Source organism: Choloepus didactylus, chromosome 13 (genome assembly GCF_015220235.1).
Source record: "Choloepus didactylus isolate mChoDid1 chromosome 13, mChoDid1.pri, whole genome shotgun sequence".
NCBI classification, from domain to species: domain Eukaryota; kingdom Metazoa; phylum Chordata; class Mammalia; order Pilosa; family Megalonychidae; genus Choloepus; species Choloepus didactylus.
The window spans coordinates 33764903-33782360 of record NC_051319.1 but is presented as its reverse complement, the minus strand read 5'-3'; the positions used below and the strand labels follow the sequence as shown (position 1 = coordinate 33782360).

The window sequence follows — 17458 nt, the reverse complement described above, 5'->3', positions numbered from 1 at the left end:
TTGAGACCAGTACTAACATATCTCTTAATAAACAGAAATGTTATAAGAATAGCATAATTTTTTTACAAGATTAAAAAAAAAAAACAAACAAAAAGAAAAAATCCCACCAATTACCTTGGCTTTTTTGAGCAGGTCAACGATATCGAGATTCATGGATGCCAGCTCCCTGCTGGGCATGCTCTGCAGCTGTGTAATGATGAAAAGCTCACAGATGTGCTGCAGTCTGGATACCTGGTACATCTCTGCACAGATGAGGAGACACATGGCTTGGAAAATGCCAGCTGATGCAAGAAGGGAAATAAGATAAAATGGACAATAAAATGATTTCTTTTATGACCTAAAAAAAAAGCAAACAACGTAAAGCAAACAGAAAAAAATATGCTGACTGTAATTATCAAATGTAGAAGAGAATGCCTGGGAAAAGTCTTGAAGGAGTCAGCATTCTAAACTATTACTGCATTTTCAGAAATAACCAATTTTAGCCTTCACATTCAGAAGTGCATCTGTTCTTTTTTTTTTTTAATTCTCCATAGAAAATTATTCTATAATTACCCTTAATAATCAGTTCCAGGGATATTGGGTAAATCTTCCTGCTAGCCTAAATCTTTCCAGTTTTTCTTTTACTGGCTTTAGTTCCCAATTTGCTTTTTTTAACAATTCCCTATAGTTCTGATTTTTTGTGTAATTTTCTATCATATTCCTTTTAAGTTCCTCACATTTTTTTTGTAGCTGGAGTTCCTTACATTCTTTTGTAGTTGTGGAACCAGGAACCCTGTGTGTGATACATATTTAGCATAACGAATAGATTATCTTTCTGTGATTTTCCCACTGCATATATTCCAGTATCTGGCTTAAGTTTCTGATTATTCATTTTGACCCATTTCTCCCCCTTCCATCACCCTTTTACCAGTGTTTAAAGTATTTTGTACGATAGTCACTGTTGCTTTTGTGAACATTTTTCTAGTAAGCAAGGTGAAACCTAAAATTAGCAGCTTTAATTCTTTAATGAGAGGATGACTGAGAAACTGTATTTTCCTATTATTTCAAATCTGTTCAAATTTTAAATTTAAGACACAAATTTTCCAGGATTAAAATAATAAAATAAACAATAACACATTTTCAACAAGAATCAATGCTTTCATCGTTTTTTTTTTTTTTTAAGCAAAAATGAGAAGCCAGTCTTATCACGGACAGTAAAAACCGTACGTGATTCCAAAATACTCTATACCTAGCTGCAAGACCAGAAATGATTCAATTAAAAATAATTTTCTGTTTGGGGAACTTCTAAAACCTTCCAGGAGCTCATGACTTGTTTATAACTCAGGAGATTTCAATAACAAGCACAGACAATCTTCTAAATCTAAAAATAAAGCAGTGAGCCTGAAGAGAGAGACAGCTCTCTTTTGTGCTTTGCCTGGTTCTGTAATCAAGGTCTCAGTACCTGGGACTAAGCCACATGGGGCTATTTCTAGTTGTATTCAAGGTGAGCGCCATCTGGTGGCCACAGGGTGAAGGCTGCTCAAAGGGGGCCTCCTCCATGCCTGCATCCTCCAGCTCCAGAGCTGCTGAAAAGATTGTGCTATTTCTCCAAGGTGCCTGTAGCTTGAGGAAACTTTCCAACCTGCAGCTACCATAGAGGCGGGCTCCTGGTCAAAGACAGTTCTAGGTCAGCACATAAATCCTACCATCCGTGGGGCATTCTAAGCAACTTAGGAAAAGTTTTTAGGAGAGGCCAAACTGAGGGGAGCCATGAAAAATCCCACATCCTCTGGGTGCGAGAGAAGTCCAAGGGAGTCTCTGAATATCCAAATTATTCTTTAAAAGTGCCTCAATCATAAGTCAGCACCATAAAGGCAGCTGCCCAACCTTCCTCCTGTCAGGGAAGGGCTAGTGCTCCAGGAAGCTCCCTGCCCCAATCTGCAGAATTAGGCCAGCCTCTGGGTCCTACAAGACACCTCCATTTCCAGGTGCCTATGGCAGTCACCATGCTGTTGATGTGGCCAGAACATGTGCAATTATGCCAGAATCTGAGCCCATAAGGGGCACCCAAGCTCTCTGCTCTTCCACTTGAACTGACTGAAAATTCACTGTTGTCTCAGCACCTCCTCCAACTGCTTAGCACATTCCATGATGTCTACTGTGACAAACCTTAAATGAAAACAGAGTTCACAGAAGCAATCGATCAAAATAGGTGAAAAGAAAAGAAAGAATTGTCAGATATGATCTAGTACGTATACTGTGCTCACCTGGGCAACAGGAGTCTGTGTATAGGTATTCTAAAAATGATAGAAAAGTCTCTTTAGAAACACCATAAACTGGAACGAGAACACTCTTTGCTTCCATGTAATTCCCATTAAACATGGCTGCCATCACTTCACAACGGGCCACCAGGATGGCCCTGTGGGCTGGCACCGTTGCACCTGCAGAGTTCAAAGAGAAGAAAGACGTTAACTGGGTGAGGTAAACTTGCAGAGTTATTTTAGCAACCACCATTCTAAGTAGAGTGGTATTGCATGAGGCACCGCTGAATGTGCAGAAAGCAAATTTTGGATAGCATGAATCCAGAAACTTTTCAGTTTTTAATTTGAAAATAAAGAGTTCAAAAGTGAACTTTTAAACAAACAATTTGCAAGTAAGGCAGCTATTTATTACTTAGTTTACATTTCCTAAAATTTTAAACACTGATATGAAATATTTTGCTTCATATTTTTATAATCAAACATTGTTCCTTTCCAGTTGGCTTAAAATAATACCATCACCCCTGCCCTTGTGTCTCCCTCCAAAAATACTATTAACCTTCTTAGCCAAACTCAAAGCATAGTCCTAGCCAGACTTCCCCTTATCAGAAACAGAAAAACTGTAAGAAGTAACCATCCTAGGCCTAAACAGTCCATGGATCACAGAAGGAATTGCAAGGGGGTCTCTTGTGTAGTCAAGGAAAGCATTTCAGACCTAATGGGAAATTTGGAAGGAGACAACCTTAGTACCCCTGCTGTCTCCCCAGCATCCTACCTCTTCTCTTTCCTAACTGAACCATGCCTTTTCTGGGAGGGCCAGAGCTACTTTAAATTGTAAAGGCCCCTCAACCCATATTCCTCACCAAAGCTCATTCAACTAGACTGGCCCTCTAGTTACAACTTGCTAAGCTACCCAGGTCCTGCTCCAATGCATGAAGGCAGCACCAGAACACAGCACGTGTAGCTCGTGGCTCAGGGGTGGTGAAGCAGTTCTCATCACTCCTACCACCTTAGGAAACCATGCATCCACACTGCCGGCCTTCGGTTCAGTCTAGATCACTTCAACAGATCATTACTGAGCACCCACCAGGTGCCAATCACTGCGACTGATACTGAAGAGACAACGATGAGGAACACAGAGCTACCCCTGCTTTGTCAAGCTTTTAGTTTGACAGAAGACCCCACAGCCAGTGTGAGGGACAAAGCTGCCACCCTTCCAGAAAGTAAGTCTATGAACCAAACCACTCTGCTCCACCCAAGAATCTTCACCAATGCATCCCTAAAATCTCATATTTATTGGGGTCATGTATTCTTCCCTGAAATATTTACAGTTATTAGATTATCCATCCCCTTTAAATCCAAGCAAAACATCTGCTAGATCAGGAAGGAAGAAAAAGAGTTGCACCTAAGCCCAGTGGCTTTCTATAAAGCCAATCAATAAGCCCTCAGGATTAACACGCAACACCTGGCATTGCCATTTCTCGGCCCACTGTTTGGCACTGTGAGTAGCCCATCGCCACCCCCATGCCCACTCCCACCCTGGGAGCAGTGGGAAGCAGCCAAGGTGAGCACTCCCCCCAGGCCACCACACTCCCGCCAGCTTCTTCCCCTAGCTGTCCCCCTAATCCCTTCCCCCTACCCATCCTTGGCTTTAGGCTGCTGGGGGATACCCTCAATGTTACAGTATCCATCTAAGAGGAGGACCAGTTTCCATAGTAAGAGCATGTCGGATATCCCAGAACTTCTCTGTATTATTTGCATACAGCAATTAACAAAGAGTGCAAACAGATAATGCAATTGGGCATGTCATTTTAAGGTTTCAAAATCTTAAAGTTAAGTGGGGCACCATAAAAAAAAAGGAGAGGAAAATTGGAAGCATGCTTTAAACAAACTAAATAACCTATCATTTGGGTTAAGGAGAGGGATTTAAGACTGGTCAAAAATGCCAAGTAGAGAGCAGATGAAGGTGGAATTTGATAAGTAACCTTGAAATTTTAACATTTTCCGTTGATAATATGGTTACAAAGGAGTCACAAAACCAGCAACAAATCACCCTGTAAAATAAGCCCTTAAAGTATTTCCAAGTCAATTTCAAACTTAGAACTTAGTTTTGAAACCTTTATACTGCCAATTAAGACATCAACTTGTTTTATCCCTTTTTAAACTATTATTTCAGTGTTATAAATTGTTCTACTGTGATACTGTAATACAATACCCCAGAATAGTCACATTTTTTTAACATTGTAAAAAAGAAAAACCTGAATGAACATAATGCAGTGTTTATATTCCAACCAGCAATAGGATACAGCTGAATGATTACTTAGGCGAGGAAAAAAAAATCAATGTTCTAGTTAAAAGATAAACATGTTTTCGAAAATGTCAAGGCTCAAAGTATCTTTACTTTGTATTATTTATTTGATATTACAGTTTTAAGAACCTTTTAATAAAGAAATTTCCTAGGCACTTTGCACAGATGATTCAAGATCTTTTGTTTTTACTGTATACTAAAATAAAATACTACATTTGTCACACTTTCTTCATACTACAGTCCAGGTTTCAAAATGAAATTTTTAGAATTGTTTCTTTTTACTTTAATCTGAAAATAGGATACCTGTCTAGCTCAAGAGAGATTTGGAATATGTACTACACAAGTAAACAAGGAAGGAAAGTAATTTTGTAAAAGTATTTTTCATGTGACACAGATTCGAATGTCAAAAGAAACTCACTTTTTTTTTTTGTATCAGGTCTAAATGTTTACCAAGACTAAATTTAGAACTGCCAGCTGCCAGAGTAGCTTTAAAAAAAGAAAGAAAGAAAGAAAAAGATATAAACACAAGATACCAAAAAAAACAAGTTATGGGTAGTAGTAATTATATACATACATATAGTTGAACACCTATTACAGGGATAGTAAATAGGTTTTAGATTCCATGGCAACTCCAGCCAGTTGATGGTGGTGGCCTGGAATATTTTAAGGCAGGATTTAATGCTGTACTTGGGTTTGGCAGTGAAAGTGCAGTTGACCCCCCAGTGTTAGCTGTAGCCGTGTGGGAAGGAGAGTGGACTCCACGAGCCAGGCCTGGTAGCTGGCTCTTTTAGCTCTTTATATGCATGATCTCAATCCTGTGACAACTCCACAAGGTAGAAATTAGTACCCCCATATTAGGGCGAGGAAATCAAGGACCAGAAACCTAAAATAGCACAGCCAAACCAATATGATAAATATGCATCAAAGCAAGGATTCCAGCCAGGTTTTTCCAGCCCCAAACCCATGTCACTGCCACCCCATCATGCTGGTGTTTCGAGGTCTCAGTTCCAGTCTAAATTGTTCCCTAGATTCTATACTCATTCTGGTTTCATTAAACTTCTCATGAGGTTGAGTGATACGCTTAAAACTGGGAAACCGAAGAGTTACTTACATGTAACTTCAAATTTATTATTATTGCATGAGGAGAAAACATTACATTTAAGTGGGTAGTTATTTAATTTTAAGTTATCCTTCTCATTACTTCACATAACTTTATATTAAGCACACTAAGGTTATATCTGAATGTGAATTATTTTACAAATACGAATCTTTCTAAATGTGCATTTTGCATTATAAATATTTGAGGTAAAGTATTTAGAGAAAACTGCAGGCTAATCTGAAGATTTCACTATAATCAAAAAAAAAATTTATAATTAAGATTTGAGGCAGGTTATCATCCAACCATTATCCTTGGGATCTGTCTTAAGTTCAATATAAATAAATTTAAAATATAAGAATACTTTCCCTTCTCATTTCTGATGTAAAATATTTAAATTAAAAAGTCAATCACAAAGTTAGAGGTGCATTCACAGCTCAAACAGCTATCTCCATTTACACCAAGTTGGACAGAATAACACTGATTATTTAGCTGCCTGTTAACAATTTAACTACAACTAAAAAACACAGGCCCAAATGTCAAACTGAAAGGCATTAACATGACTTAAAAAGCAAACCTCCATCCTCCAGGCCTGGTATGAATTTTCTGAGAATGACGAAAATATAGGATATGTGAGAAAATGCACTTTGATTTTGAATTAAATAGAGCTATGACTAAATCATTCTGAAAATCTGATTTTTCTAGTAGTACTAACCAGATGTTTAAAATTCACTCTCCACCACCAACCCTGAAGTTAGAAAGGTCTGGGGGGCAAATCTCTGCCTCACCATCACTAGGAGGCCAGTGCTGTAATACTAACCAGTCACTTTACCTCTCTGCATCTCAGTGGCAAGTGCTGGAGTAACAGTACCAACATACAGGGCTGTTCTGAGACTTGCACGTTACATATTTAATCTCTAGTACACTCATTTGCTGCCAGAGAGTCAGCACTATTATCATTGTTAACATAAGAATGTCTTGATACTAAATGGTTCAATGGACCAGAACAGATTTGGCTTTTAATTTGTACAACCTGGGCTTCATGAGTCTAAAAATAGAACATTAAAAATACAGTCATATCACATTTGCTAGAAAAATTGAGACATAAACATACTTATAATTGAGATCTAAGCATACTTAATAAAATAGAAGCACATTTAATGCTGACAAAGATATGGTAAAACAAACACACTCATGGACTGCCAATGGAAATGTAAATTGGTACAACTTTTCTGGACATATACAATTTAAACAGCACATATAAAGTTTTACAGACGTTCATATCCTTTGACTAAGAATCTATCCCAAGGAAGCAATTCTAATTTAAGAATAAGGTCTTTATACTAATTCTTCAATGCAGCTATTATTCCTAATACTGAAAAAGTGGTAAATACCTTAAATTTACAACAATATATACCATATAATGGCATTAAAAATAATGTTAACATTATAAGTAATGCTTATGACACAAGTCTAAAAATAAAGGATATAAACTGGATAAATAGTATTTATTACACAGTTCCTTCTACTAAGCAGAGGAGAAAATGACTGGAGGGAAATATGTCAAAATGTCAACAGTGATTGTCATTGGGGAGTAAGATTATAGGTTATTGTTCTGCATCTTTCTATATTACTTGACTATCCTATAATGAGCAATTATAACATTTTTCTGATCGCAATCATCCCCATCTCATTCTCTAAAGATAACCACTGTTCACAATGTGGTGTATATCCTTCCAGAACTTTTCCTTTTTATAGATTTATAAACATAACAGACATACTTTCCATACATGGGATCATTCTGTACACACTGTTCTGTAACAGTCATATATGTCTTTCATAATCAGGAAAAAGGTTTATTTATAAATATATATTCAACTGTTAGTTAAGGAGAACTATCAATTAGATTAATGATTCTCTAAGTTCTCTGCTTCTTCCTTCATTTAGAATCCTTCTGATTTTTCCACCTTCCCCTATACATTTTGGAAGAATTCCAGGAGTACTTCAGGGAACTGGTCCTGGCAAATTGAGCATGCTGTGAGAATGACCACACTGAAGTGAATTCAAAAATCTGCTCCACTCCATTCAGCAGGACTATGGACACATATCTTAACCCACAAAAGGTGGTTAGACTTCAGTGAACTTCCTCAAACTTAAAATTTCTCCTTAGTATTCTCAGGAGAATGGAAGGAGGGTGGCAATTAGTGAGTTATATATATCTTAATACTAAAAGGGACCTTAAAATCCACATGGTTCGCCCCCCTCACTTCACAAATGAGAAGACGTAAAGGCTAGAGATATTAAGTGACTTGCCCAAGGACAAACACTGGTCAGAATGCAAACTGAAGGCTGAAAGAGACAACACCCTTCCATCCTACAGCTTCTTTCCCCTTCCCCATGCTCTGCAGAAGCTAGATTAACCTTGATGTCATTTATATTGAACTTACTCGGGAAAGGTTACTCTCAGACTTTGCTACATCAACATCCTAGCAGAGATGGACCCTCTCTTCTTTTATGGATTCGTAACAATACAAAGACTTCTTGGAGAATACTTACACTTCAGTTGCTGATTCTCAAGTTCAGAATCATTAACCTCATTAACAACAATCATTTATTAAGAGTCTGTTAAAGGTAGGTCACTGTTTTAGGGACTGTGGGGAACACAGAGCTGTAATGACACAGATCCTTTCTTAGCTGACGACAGAGAAGCTGCTGCCAGATCCTGCTGCCAGATCTTGCTTCTATCTACTCCGGACACCCAGGGAAGGCTTCGTTTTTGAGCTGGGGAGTCTACACAGAGCACCACAGCAGGCATTACTAGTCATCAGCACAGGCATATAACCAGCTCCCCTTGACTCCAGCCTCCTTCATAGGTTGGGGAACTTGCCTGCAAAATGTTCACTAGGTGGAATGATAACAGGGAAAATGAGATTAAGAGGAGAAAGGATTCTCCAGTCACTGCTTATCTCTTTTCTCTTAGTAAGGCATGTATTTCATGTGTTGCACATTCCCTTTGAAAATCTTCTCAGTGGGTAACAACAACATTTAGTGTTAATTCTTCCTATGAAAATTATAAGCAAATTTGGTAGCTATATTATAGCACAACAAGAGAAAAGGGGGGGATGGGAGACATTCCCTAAATTCATTAACCTTGGTAGGTTAAATTTACATTATATTGAACTTACTTGAGAAAAGTTACTCTCAGACTTTGCTACATCATCAACATCCCTAGAAGAGATGGACCCTCTCTTCTTTTATGGATTCATAGAATACAAAGATTTCTTGGAGAACAGTTATGCTTCAGTTGTTGATTCTCAAGTTCAGAATCATTAGCCTCATTAACAACAATCATTTATTAAGAGTCTGTTAAAGGTAAATCACTGTTTTAGGGACTGTAGACAACAGAGATGTAATGACAGATCCTTTCTTACAACTAAGACCAGGAACGAAGGCTTCCCTCTCACAGTTAAACTTCTAAAATATACACAGAAAGGATGAGATTAATCATCTGGGGAATAACCCCTGAGTCTGTCTCTAAGTGTATGACCGAGAAGTTTGGGAACATCCAAAACTCCAATCAAAGTGACTCAGGTAAAGCGACATTTAAAGAACTAGAATATGTTTATGATTTAGAAAGTGAATACTTAATTGATTATATCATACCTCATTTATAGAAAATACTGTGTGAATGATGAGATTGGTCAATAGCTGGCAGTAATTATTCTTGGCATCACCCAGGGAGGTAAGACACGACATAATCTGATTAAGTTGTATTAATACATTATACTCTATAATACTAAATTCTTTTATAAGACAGAGGACATTCATGAGAAGTCACCATGGCCCAGAAGGAACACCCTTGTATGTTCACCATGTTACCTTCAGAGTTCTAAATCTTTTCCTGGTTATAAAAGCATTGCCCTAGGCTGTCATATGGTCACTGGAAAGGTGTGCCCCTACCCTATCCCCACATTTCTGAGTCTACTCAACCTGAATCCAGTCAACCTTAAAATATAAGTATGGCTGAAGGACAGACCTCAGTCCCCCAGTAAGTTATTAGAAGAGCAGCATTCAGCCATCTTCTGTGGCATCGGTCATCTTTGCAGAACACAGAAAATATGATTCCATTTTTCTAAACTGAACTTTTTTTTTTTTTTTTCAGATTAATTTTGGGAAGATTGAAACACACTTTTACTTACCAATCATAGTTTCTCAAAGTGGATGAGTTCTTTTCTATTGGAAGGTGAAGCTTCTCAGATGATGTGCACAAAATTTTCTCTCTCTCTGTTTGTTTTGTATGGATAGAGTATATCAAGAACTTTTACCAAACACCTTCATCAACAGAGATATTACCAAAAGCTAACGAGGAAATTCTGTAATTAGCAGGAGCTTTATCCCTGACAATGCTTGTTCTACTTATAATGAATAATTTAATTTATGAGAGCTAGCTTTAGAGAAAATCTGGATTTTTACTCTGCAAATAAAAAATCAGATGTGAGAATATTAGGGTCTTAAAACCAGTTGTAGTTTCCCCTAAAATGAGGAAAGGGTTATATAAAGTCTGTGGTCTCTTGTTAATTTTTTTAAAAATCATGTTCATTTATTTCATGGTCATTCTTCTCGTCCCATCCTCAGTGTCCCAGGCTCATAGCACATACAGTGCTGACAGCAGCTTGGCAGAGGGCACTTTGGAAAGTTTCCAATTCACTCTGCCTTGACAAGTGACCAAAGTTAAAACAAATATTTGTGGGAAAGACTTTAAAAAGTAAATGACTATGTTAGCTGCCATACATTTCTACCAAAAAAAAAAAATTGGAATTATATTTCCCTGTTAGTGATAGCCCACCTGAAATTCCACTTCATTAGTTTGGAAACAACTCCTTCTATCCTTGTATAATTGAAGGTATCTGGCAACTCATTTTTAGAGAATGCTTTTAATCTCCCAACATGACAGAATTATCTAAGAGAATAATTAATAACAGACTTTTAAACAGTTGATTTTTGTTAAAATTAGGTAGCATTAGTTTCCCACAGAGATAAGAAGTAGCTTTCAGCTGCTCTCAGAGTGCCAGGAGGAATAAAAGTAGCAGTGTCTATAGGTGCTACAGGTAAGCAGGTGTGGAGTCACTGCACATAATCCCTGTACCAGTGAGACCCTCAACCCATGGGTAGTTCCTTTTGCACACATAAAAAGAAAGCTGAATAAAACAGGCTAACAGTAATGTAATTTTAAGGCTGTTTTCATATGAGTTGAAAACTAGGTTCTTAAAGAAATACACAATCAAAAATAGACAATAGCATATTTCAGATGGCGCCATCCCTTGCTGGTCCCTAAAAGTTAATGAAGCACAGGGTAAAGTGGGGTGGGGGCCACTTAGGAAAATGTACATTTCTTGTCTTATTTTAGTAAAATACTTCATTTCCCTGGACTATTTTGTTGAAATTCAGTCCGTGTTAATCTATGATCTACAAGAGAGAATAGCCATTCCTTCCCCTAAAACATTCAGAGCTGAAATAGAAAAAATAAAAATAACAGACTTTGTAAAAGTTGAACTGTACCTTGAATTTCGAAGACAACATCAGCAAGCATAGGTTTATTAAGGAAAAACTTGAGGGAAGTGTTATAAAACCATAGAGGTTTTCTGGCTTGATAGGTTTTACAATTCCTTAGGCAATTAATCTATAAGGAAAAAACACAAAGACAAAGGGAAATGTTGTATGACATGTTTTGTTAATGAGCATGGGCTGAAAACTGTGCTAAATTTCTGAAGAAATAATCATCACCCACTCTATGGTTTCTCTGACCACAGCTTTCAAGGGAGCTCGCCCTCAAGAACTAGATCTGCCACTTGCCAATAAACTATAATAATAATCATCAGCATTCACAGTAGTAAATGAATTAGTTAAGTTAAAAACCCAACTCGACAGCTAATATATTGTATGGTTCTGAATCCTCACGGGTCTTTGTTATCTGGGAAACAAACAACAGCAGTTCAACCTCATATGAATGCTTAGTAAAATATGTTTTCACATATAATCTGCTATTTTGGTCTGTAACTAACAAACCACATATATAAAAATTTAATTTTGTAATTACGAAAAATACTTACATATAACTTGTTATTTTTCCCTTATGGAACCATATCCTGCTATTGCTTACTAGCTCAACATTTTCTCCTAAGAAATATTTAAAAATACCTGGTTTATCCCCATTTTGATTTATAATCTTATAACCTTAAATATCTTTCCCACCCACCACAGAGACTGGACTCGATAAAAGGGTGCCTGGATCTCTGACCTGGAGCTTCAGAGAATCTCTTCCCAAGATAACACTTATCTGTCCTCTCAACTTGCTCGCTCTCACTGGCAGCCTCCAGTTAACAGTGCCTCTGTCTGAGCTGATGGTCTCCAGCCCTGCTCCACTCCCCACACAGGATTTGGTGCTTTGTTTATCCTTTCCGTGGCCCTCAATCCCACCTTCACCCCCAAATGCCGTCTATTCAGACATCTTTTCATTCCAACCCCAGAAGTCAATGCCGGCCCCTCTTCCCTCACCCTCTACCCCAATCCTCTGCTGACTCCCAGGACCTCAGCTCAGCTCAGAACACTGATATTCTGCTTGCTCAAAAAGCAAGCAAAAAGCGTTCTCCCTGAGAAATAATCTAACACACACATTTAGCAATAATAATAAATGACACCTTCGCCCCTCTCTGGATTTATCTACTGTGGACACGGAGAAATTTTAAGTTTCTGGTGAGGGATTAACAAAATGGTATTTTCCCTCCTCACAAGGAAGAACAACACACCCCAGAATTGTATCCATGAGCAAGACAGAGAAGCAAAACAGGAGCATACAAGTCCTGGTCCTATAAAGTATATTCTCGGATCCTATGCACAATATATCATGATATACATTGAAGGATTTGGGGGATAAGATTCAGGCAACTGTCACATAAAGGAAAGTAACAGCCAAAAAGCATCACAGAATTTGAGAGCTAGCAGGGTTGGAAATCATCCAGTTATCCCCTCATTTTACAGGAAACCCTAAGAAGTTAATGGACTTCTCAAAGCCACAGAGATAATCTGTGGCCGACTCACAATTTAAATGTACTCCCAATTACTAATTCAGTGTTACATCCCCATGTCATACTCAATGAATCAGAAACCCTTATCCAGGAAAGTACAGGAAGAAGGGGTGGGCAGAAGAACTCTTCTCTCTTTCTGTGAAAGGAGGGAATTTAGTTTAATTTCAAGGAATCATATAAGCCCCAGTCTCCCTCTTCATCAACAAGAAATTCATTTTATTGTCAGTAGTCAAAGGAATAACTGTTCAGAATCAGACCTAAGGAAAGGCTCAGGTTCAAAACAAACTTTCATTTAAAGATGTTGAATTTTTACAGTCTGAATATTATGTAGATATATTATTATGTATGGATATATATCCACACACACATATATATAAAGAGAATCAGACCTAAGGAAAGGCTCAGGTTCAAAAAAAACTTTCATTTAAAGATGTTGAATTTTTACAGTCTGAATATTATGTAGATATATTATTATGTATGGATATATATCCACACACACATATATATAAAGATTATTAACCTGTATAAACAGATCACCTTGTCACCTATGTCTCAAATTTGGAAAAAAAAATGGGAAAGCAGAAGTTTGATGAGAATCCAGAAGTACATTTTACTGGTCCATAAAATTAATCTAGCAAACTTTTGAAAAACGGAATGCAAGAGTAGAAAGGCCTTGTGCTATAATTCAATGTTACTTTGTTAAAAAAAAAAAGCCCATTTTCCCAATGAAAGAACAGTTGGAAATCTTTAAAAGTACATTTTTACATTTTTAAAATATTAACATAAAAGTGTTAATAACTTAGGTTGTAGAACTGATAAGTAATCTGTAAAAAAATTGAAGGAATAATCATTTTTTCTTATAATTATATAAGTCTGCATTCTGCTAGGCATTGCCCACAACTTACCTTCTCATCTACTGTAGCCAATTTGTTTATCACAGAATCTGAAATAAGAATACACTGGCGAGGAAAGTAAGATGGCAGTTAGGTGAGACAGGGCAAAAAAACACCTCGGTGAAAAACACTAGATAGAAACCAGAAAGTGACCCAGAATTAAGCGATGCGCCAGCTGGACGAGGTCTGCTAGTTTCAAAGGGGCCGTATACTTGGTGAAACCAGGAGTCTGCATTCTGAAACGAGTGAGTAAGCTGGCTGGAAGACCCGCAGCCATGCAGCAGTCTGGGGAAGCCAGGGTTTGGCGTTTGGAGACCGATGGGCTCTTTGAAAAAAAAAAAAAGGGAAAAACCCAGGAGCGGCTGCAGCTGCCATAATTGGAACCATGCAGTAAAACACAGCAAGAGGGGGCTGGGCCAGCCTCTCGGTGTCTGGCCTGGAAGAAAGCCGGCTGCAGATACCCTTGGGGCCGGGGAACGGAGGGGAGAGCCGGAAGCAGAAGGAAACCCCACGCCTAGCAGCTGGCTCTCTGGAGGGCTGGATAAACTCCTGCCTGGGGCCGTGCCTACAGCCCAGAGCCCTGCCAGTTGTCCCAGAGCTGGGAAGGAGGAACTGTGAGAGGAGGTGGGTGTGGAGACGCCCCGTTCAGCCATTCTTGCATCAGGCTGAGAGTGCTCCGGCATGGCCCGGCGGCCTGGGGCTTCCCTTGAGGGACGGTGCACACTGGTGACATAGCACAGCATTCCCTCAGCAGAGGTCCTGGAGGATCGGAGAACCCAGGGACACTACGCCAAGTCTGGTGGTCTGTGAGACAGTGAGAGAGAGAGGGTCTGGGGCTAAAATGAAATGAAGGCTTAGACTCTTGAGGCGGCCTTGAATCTCCAGGAACCTGGGGGATTTGAATATTAAAGCTGTCCTTCCTTCCTGGCCACCAGTATACATGCCACACAATCCGGGCGGATGGCTCCAGCAACACACCCAAACTGAGTTCTCCAACTGAACCCCACAAGAATCATTTCCCCACACACCGTGGGGACAAGGTGGAGAACTGACTTGAGGAGTACAGGTGACTCACAGACGCCATCTGCTGGTTAGTTACAGAAAGTGTACGCCACCAAACTGTGTTTCTGAAAAATTAGATAGGTACTTTTTTTTACAACTTAAAAGAACCCTATCAAGCAAAGCAAATGCCAAGAGGCCAAAAACAACAGAAAATCTTAATGCATATGAAAAAAACAGACGATATGGAGACTCCAACTCCAAACACACAAATCAAGATATCGGAAGAGACACAGTACCTCGCACAATTAATCAAAGAACTACAATCGAGGAATGAAAACATGGCAAAGGATTTAAAGGACATCAAGAAGACCATGGCCCAGGATATAAGTGACATAAAGAAGGCCCTAGAAGAGCATAAAGAAGAAATTGCAAGAGTAAATAAAAAAATAGAAGATCTTATGGAAATAAAAGAAACTGTTGGCCAAATTAAAAAGACTCTGGATATTCACAATACAAGACTAGAGGAAGCTGAACAATATCTCAGTGTCCTAGAAGCCCACAGAACAGAAAATGAAAGAACAAAAGAAAGAATGGAGAAAAAAATAAAAAAAAATAAAAATGGATCTCAAGGATATGACAGATAAAATAAAACGTCCAAACTTAAGACTTATTGGTGTCCCAGAAGGGGAAGAGAAGGGTAAAGGTCTAGAAAGAGTATTCGAAGAAATTGTTGGGGAAAACTTCCCAAACCTTCTACACAATATAAATACACAAAGCATAAATGCCCAGTGAACTCCAAATAGAATAAATCCGAATAAACCCACTCCAAGACATATTCTGATCAGACTGTCAAATACTGAAGAGAAAGAGCAAGTTCTGAAAGCAGCAAGAGAAAAGCAATTCACCACATACAAAGGAAACAACATAAGACTAAGTTGTGACTACTCAGCGGCCACCACAGAGGTGAGAAGGCAGTGGCATGACATATTTAAAATTCTGAGAGAGAAAAATTTCTAACCAAGAATACTTTATCCAGCAAAATTCTCCTTCAAATTTGAGGGAGAGCTTAAATTTTTCACAGACAAACAAATGCTGAGTTTGCCAATAAAAGACCTGCCCTACTTTAGATACTAAAGGGAGCCCTACCAACAGAGAAACAAAGAAAGGAGAAAGAGATATAGGGAATTTTAACTGACATATATACTACCTTACATCCCAAATCACCAGAACACTCATTTTTCTCCAGTGATCACGGATCTTTCTCCAGAAGGGACCATAAGCTGGGACATAAAACAAGCCTCAAGAAATTAAAAAAATAAATAAATAAAACATTGAATATACTCAAAGCACATTCTCCCACCACAATGGAATACAAATAGAAGTCAATAATTTTTGAACTGTAACTCCACTATTTACTTCCTACATACACTCTAATGAGTGGTTTTGAACTCAAGGTAAAATATGTAATTTCAGACAACTATATAAAGTTGGGGAAATGAAGGAGTATAGGAACATAGTTTATGTGCCCTATTGAAGTGAAGGTGGTATCAAAGAAAAACAAGATTGTTATGGATTTAAGAGGTTAATTTTAAGCCCCATAGTAAACACAAAGAAATTATCAGAGAATATAACCATAGAGATGAAAAGTAGAGTTTGGGTTAAGAGAAATGGGGGAAGGGGCAATGGGGAGTTAAGAAATGAGTGTAGGGTTGCTGTTTGAGGTGAAGGGAAATTTCTAGTAATGGATGGTGGGAAAGAGCATTACAACATTCTAAATGTGATTAATCCCACTAATGGAAGGCTAGGGAGGGGGTGGAAGGGAAGATTTAGGCTGTATGTATGTTTCCACAATTGAAAAAAAAAAAAAAAGACAGTCTAACTAGACGACAATTGAATGCCAAGGATGAACCTGGATGGAATTGGAGGATGGAGGACAGGAGGCCCAAAGGGTCACAGTTGAGACATAAGGAAAAGGAAATATAGAATGTAAGCTTTGTATCATTGTTGAATCTCTTGTACTTCTTAGCTGCACTTAATGGGACTGCATAAAAGAATGTTCTTATTCATGGGAAGGGTATATGTGAATTATAGTGTTTGTTCAAGGGTGTGAGCAGCTAGCTCTCATATGTTCAGAAGACAGAGCAATAGACGACAGATGATAGATAGGGAGGGAAAGAAATAGTGATGTAGTGATGTGACAGTATGTTCAAGTTGGTGGATTGGGCTATCAGGGGAGGGGGGTCAGGGTATGATGGAATTCTGTGTATGGGGTTAGTATTGTTTTTGCAACTGTTCCTATAACTTTGAATTTATTTCAAAATAAAAAAAAATACACTGGCTAAATTGTGTAATGTAGCTGCCTTAGGATTTAACAATTGTGCAATGTAGTTGTCTCAAAATTCAAAGCCCTTACAGACTGCAATCTAAGTTACTAGAGTTTATAACCATTTACAAAGTCTACTTTTTATAACCTTTGAGCCTAATTTATAACTTTAAATCTAGACTTGATTAGAGAAAAATCCTTAACTGTCCACCTGGCTAAATACATCATTTCCTACAATTCTTAAAAAATAGCACACACAGAAACTGCCTTGCTCCTGAAAACTATTTAGACTCAAATTCCAAGAAGAAAGCACCCCCTCCAATAAAGCTTAATTATATCTGTACAAATTAAACAGTCTTTTTTCTTGGCATAGACTGCCTATTCCCAGAACTTGAGGACAATGTTTCAGAGAACAGGATTCACAAAGGAACATATTTTAATTCTTGCATGAATTAAAAATCTAAGGTAGTAAGAAATAACATATTTACTTAAAATATTTAAATGAAAAAATATA

The 17458-nt window shown here is 38.1% G+C and overlaps 2 protein-coding genes across 2 annotated transcripts in view; one reads left to right on the top strand and one right to left on the bottom strand.

Moving 5' to 3' along the window:
• The window catches only part of GLRX (glutaredoxin), a 58000-nt gene extending 52277 nt beyond the window's left edge, over nt 1-5723 (top strand). Inside the window, exon 3 of the mRNA XM_037802228.1 lies at nt 133-5723. The gene's annotated coding sequence lies outside the window, so the exon portion shown is untranslated. The remainder of the gene's footprint in view (nt 1-132) is intronic.
• RHOBTB3 (Rho related BTB domain containing 3) overlaps nt 1-17458 on the bottom strand; it is a 71328-nt gene that overhangs the window by 19650 nt on the left and 34220 nt on the right. Inside the window, 3 exon segments of the mRNA XM_037802229.1 lie at nt 115-281; nt 2247-2420; nt 11201-11321. Coding sequence (XP_037658157.1) covers nt 115-281; nt 2247-2420; nt 11201-11321 — 462 coding nt within the window.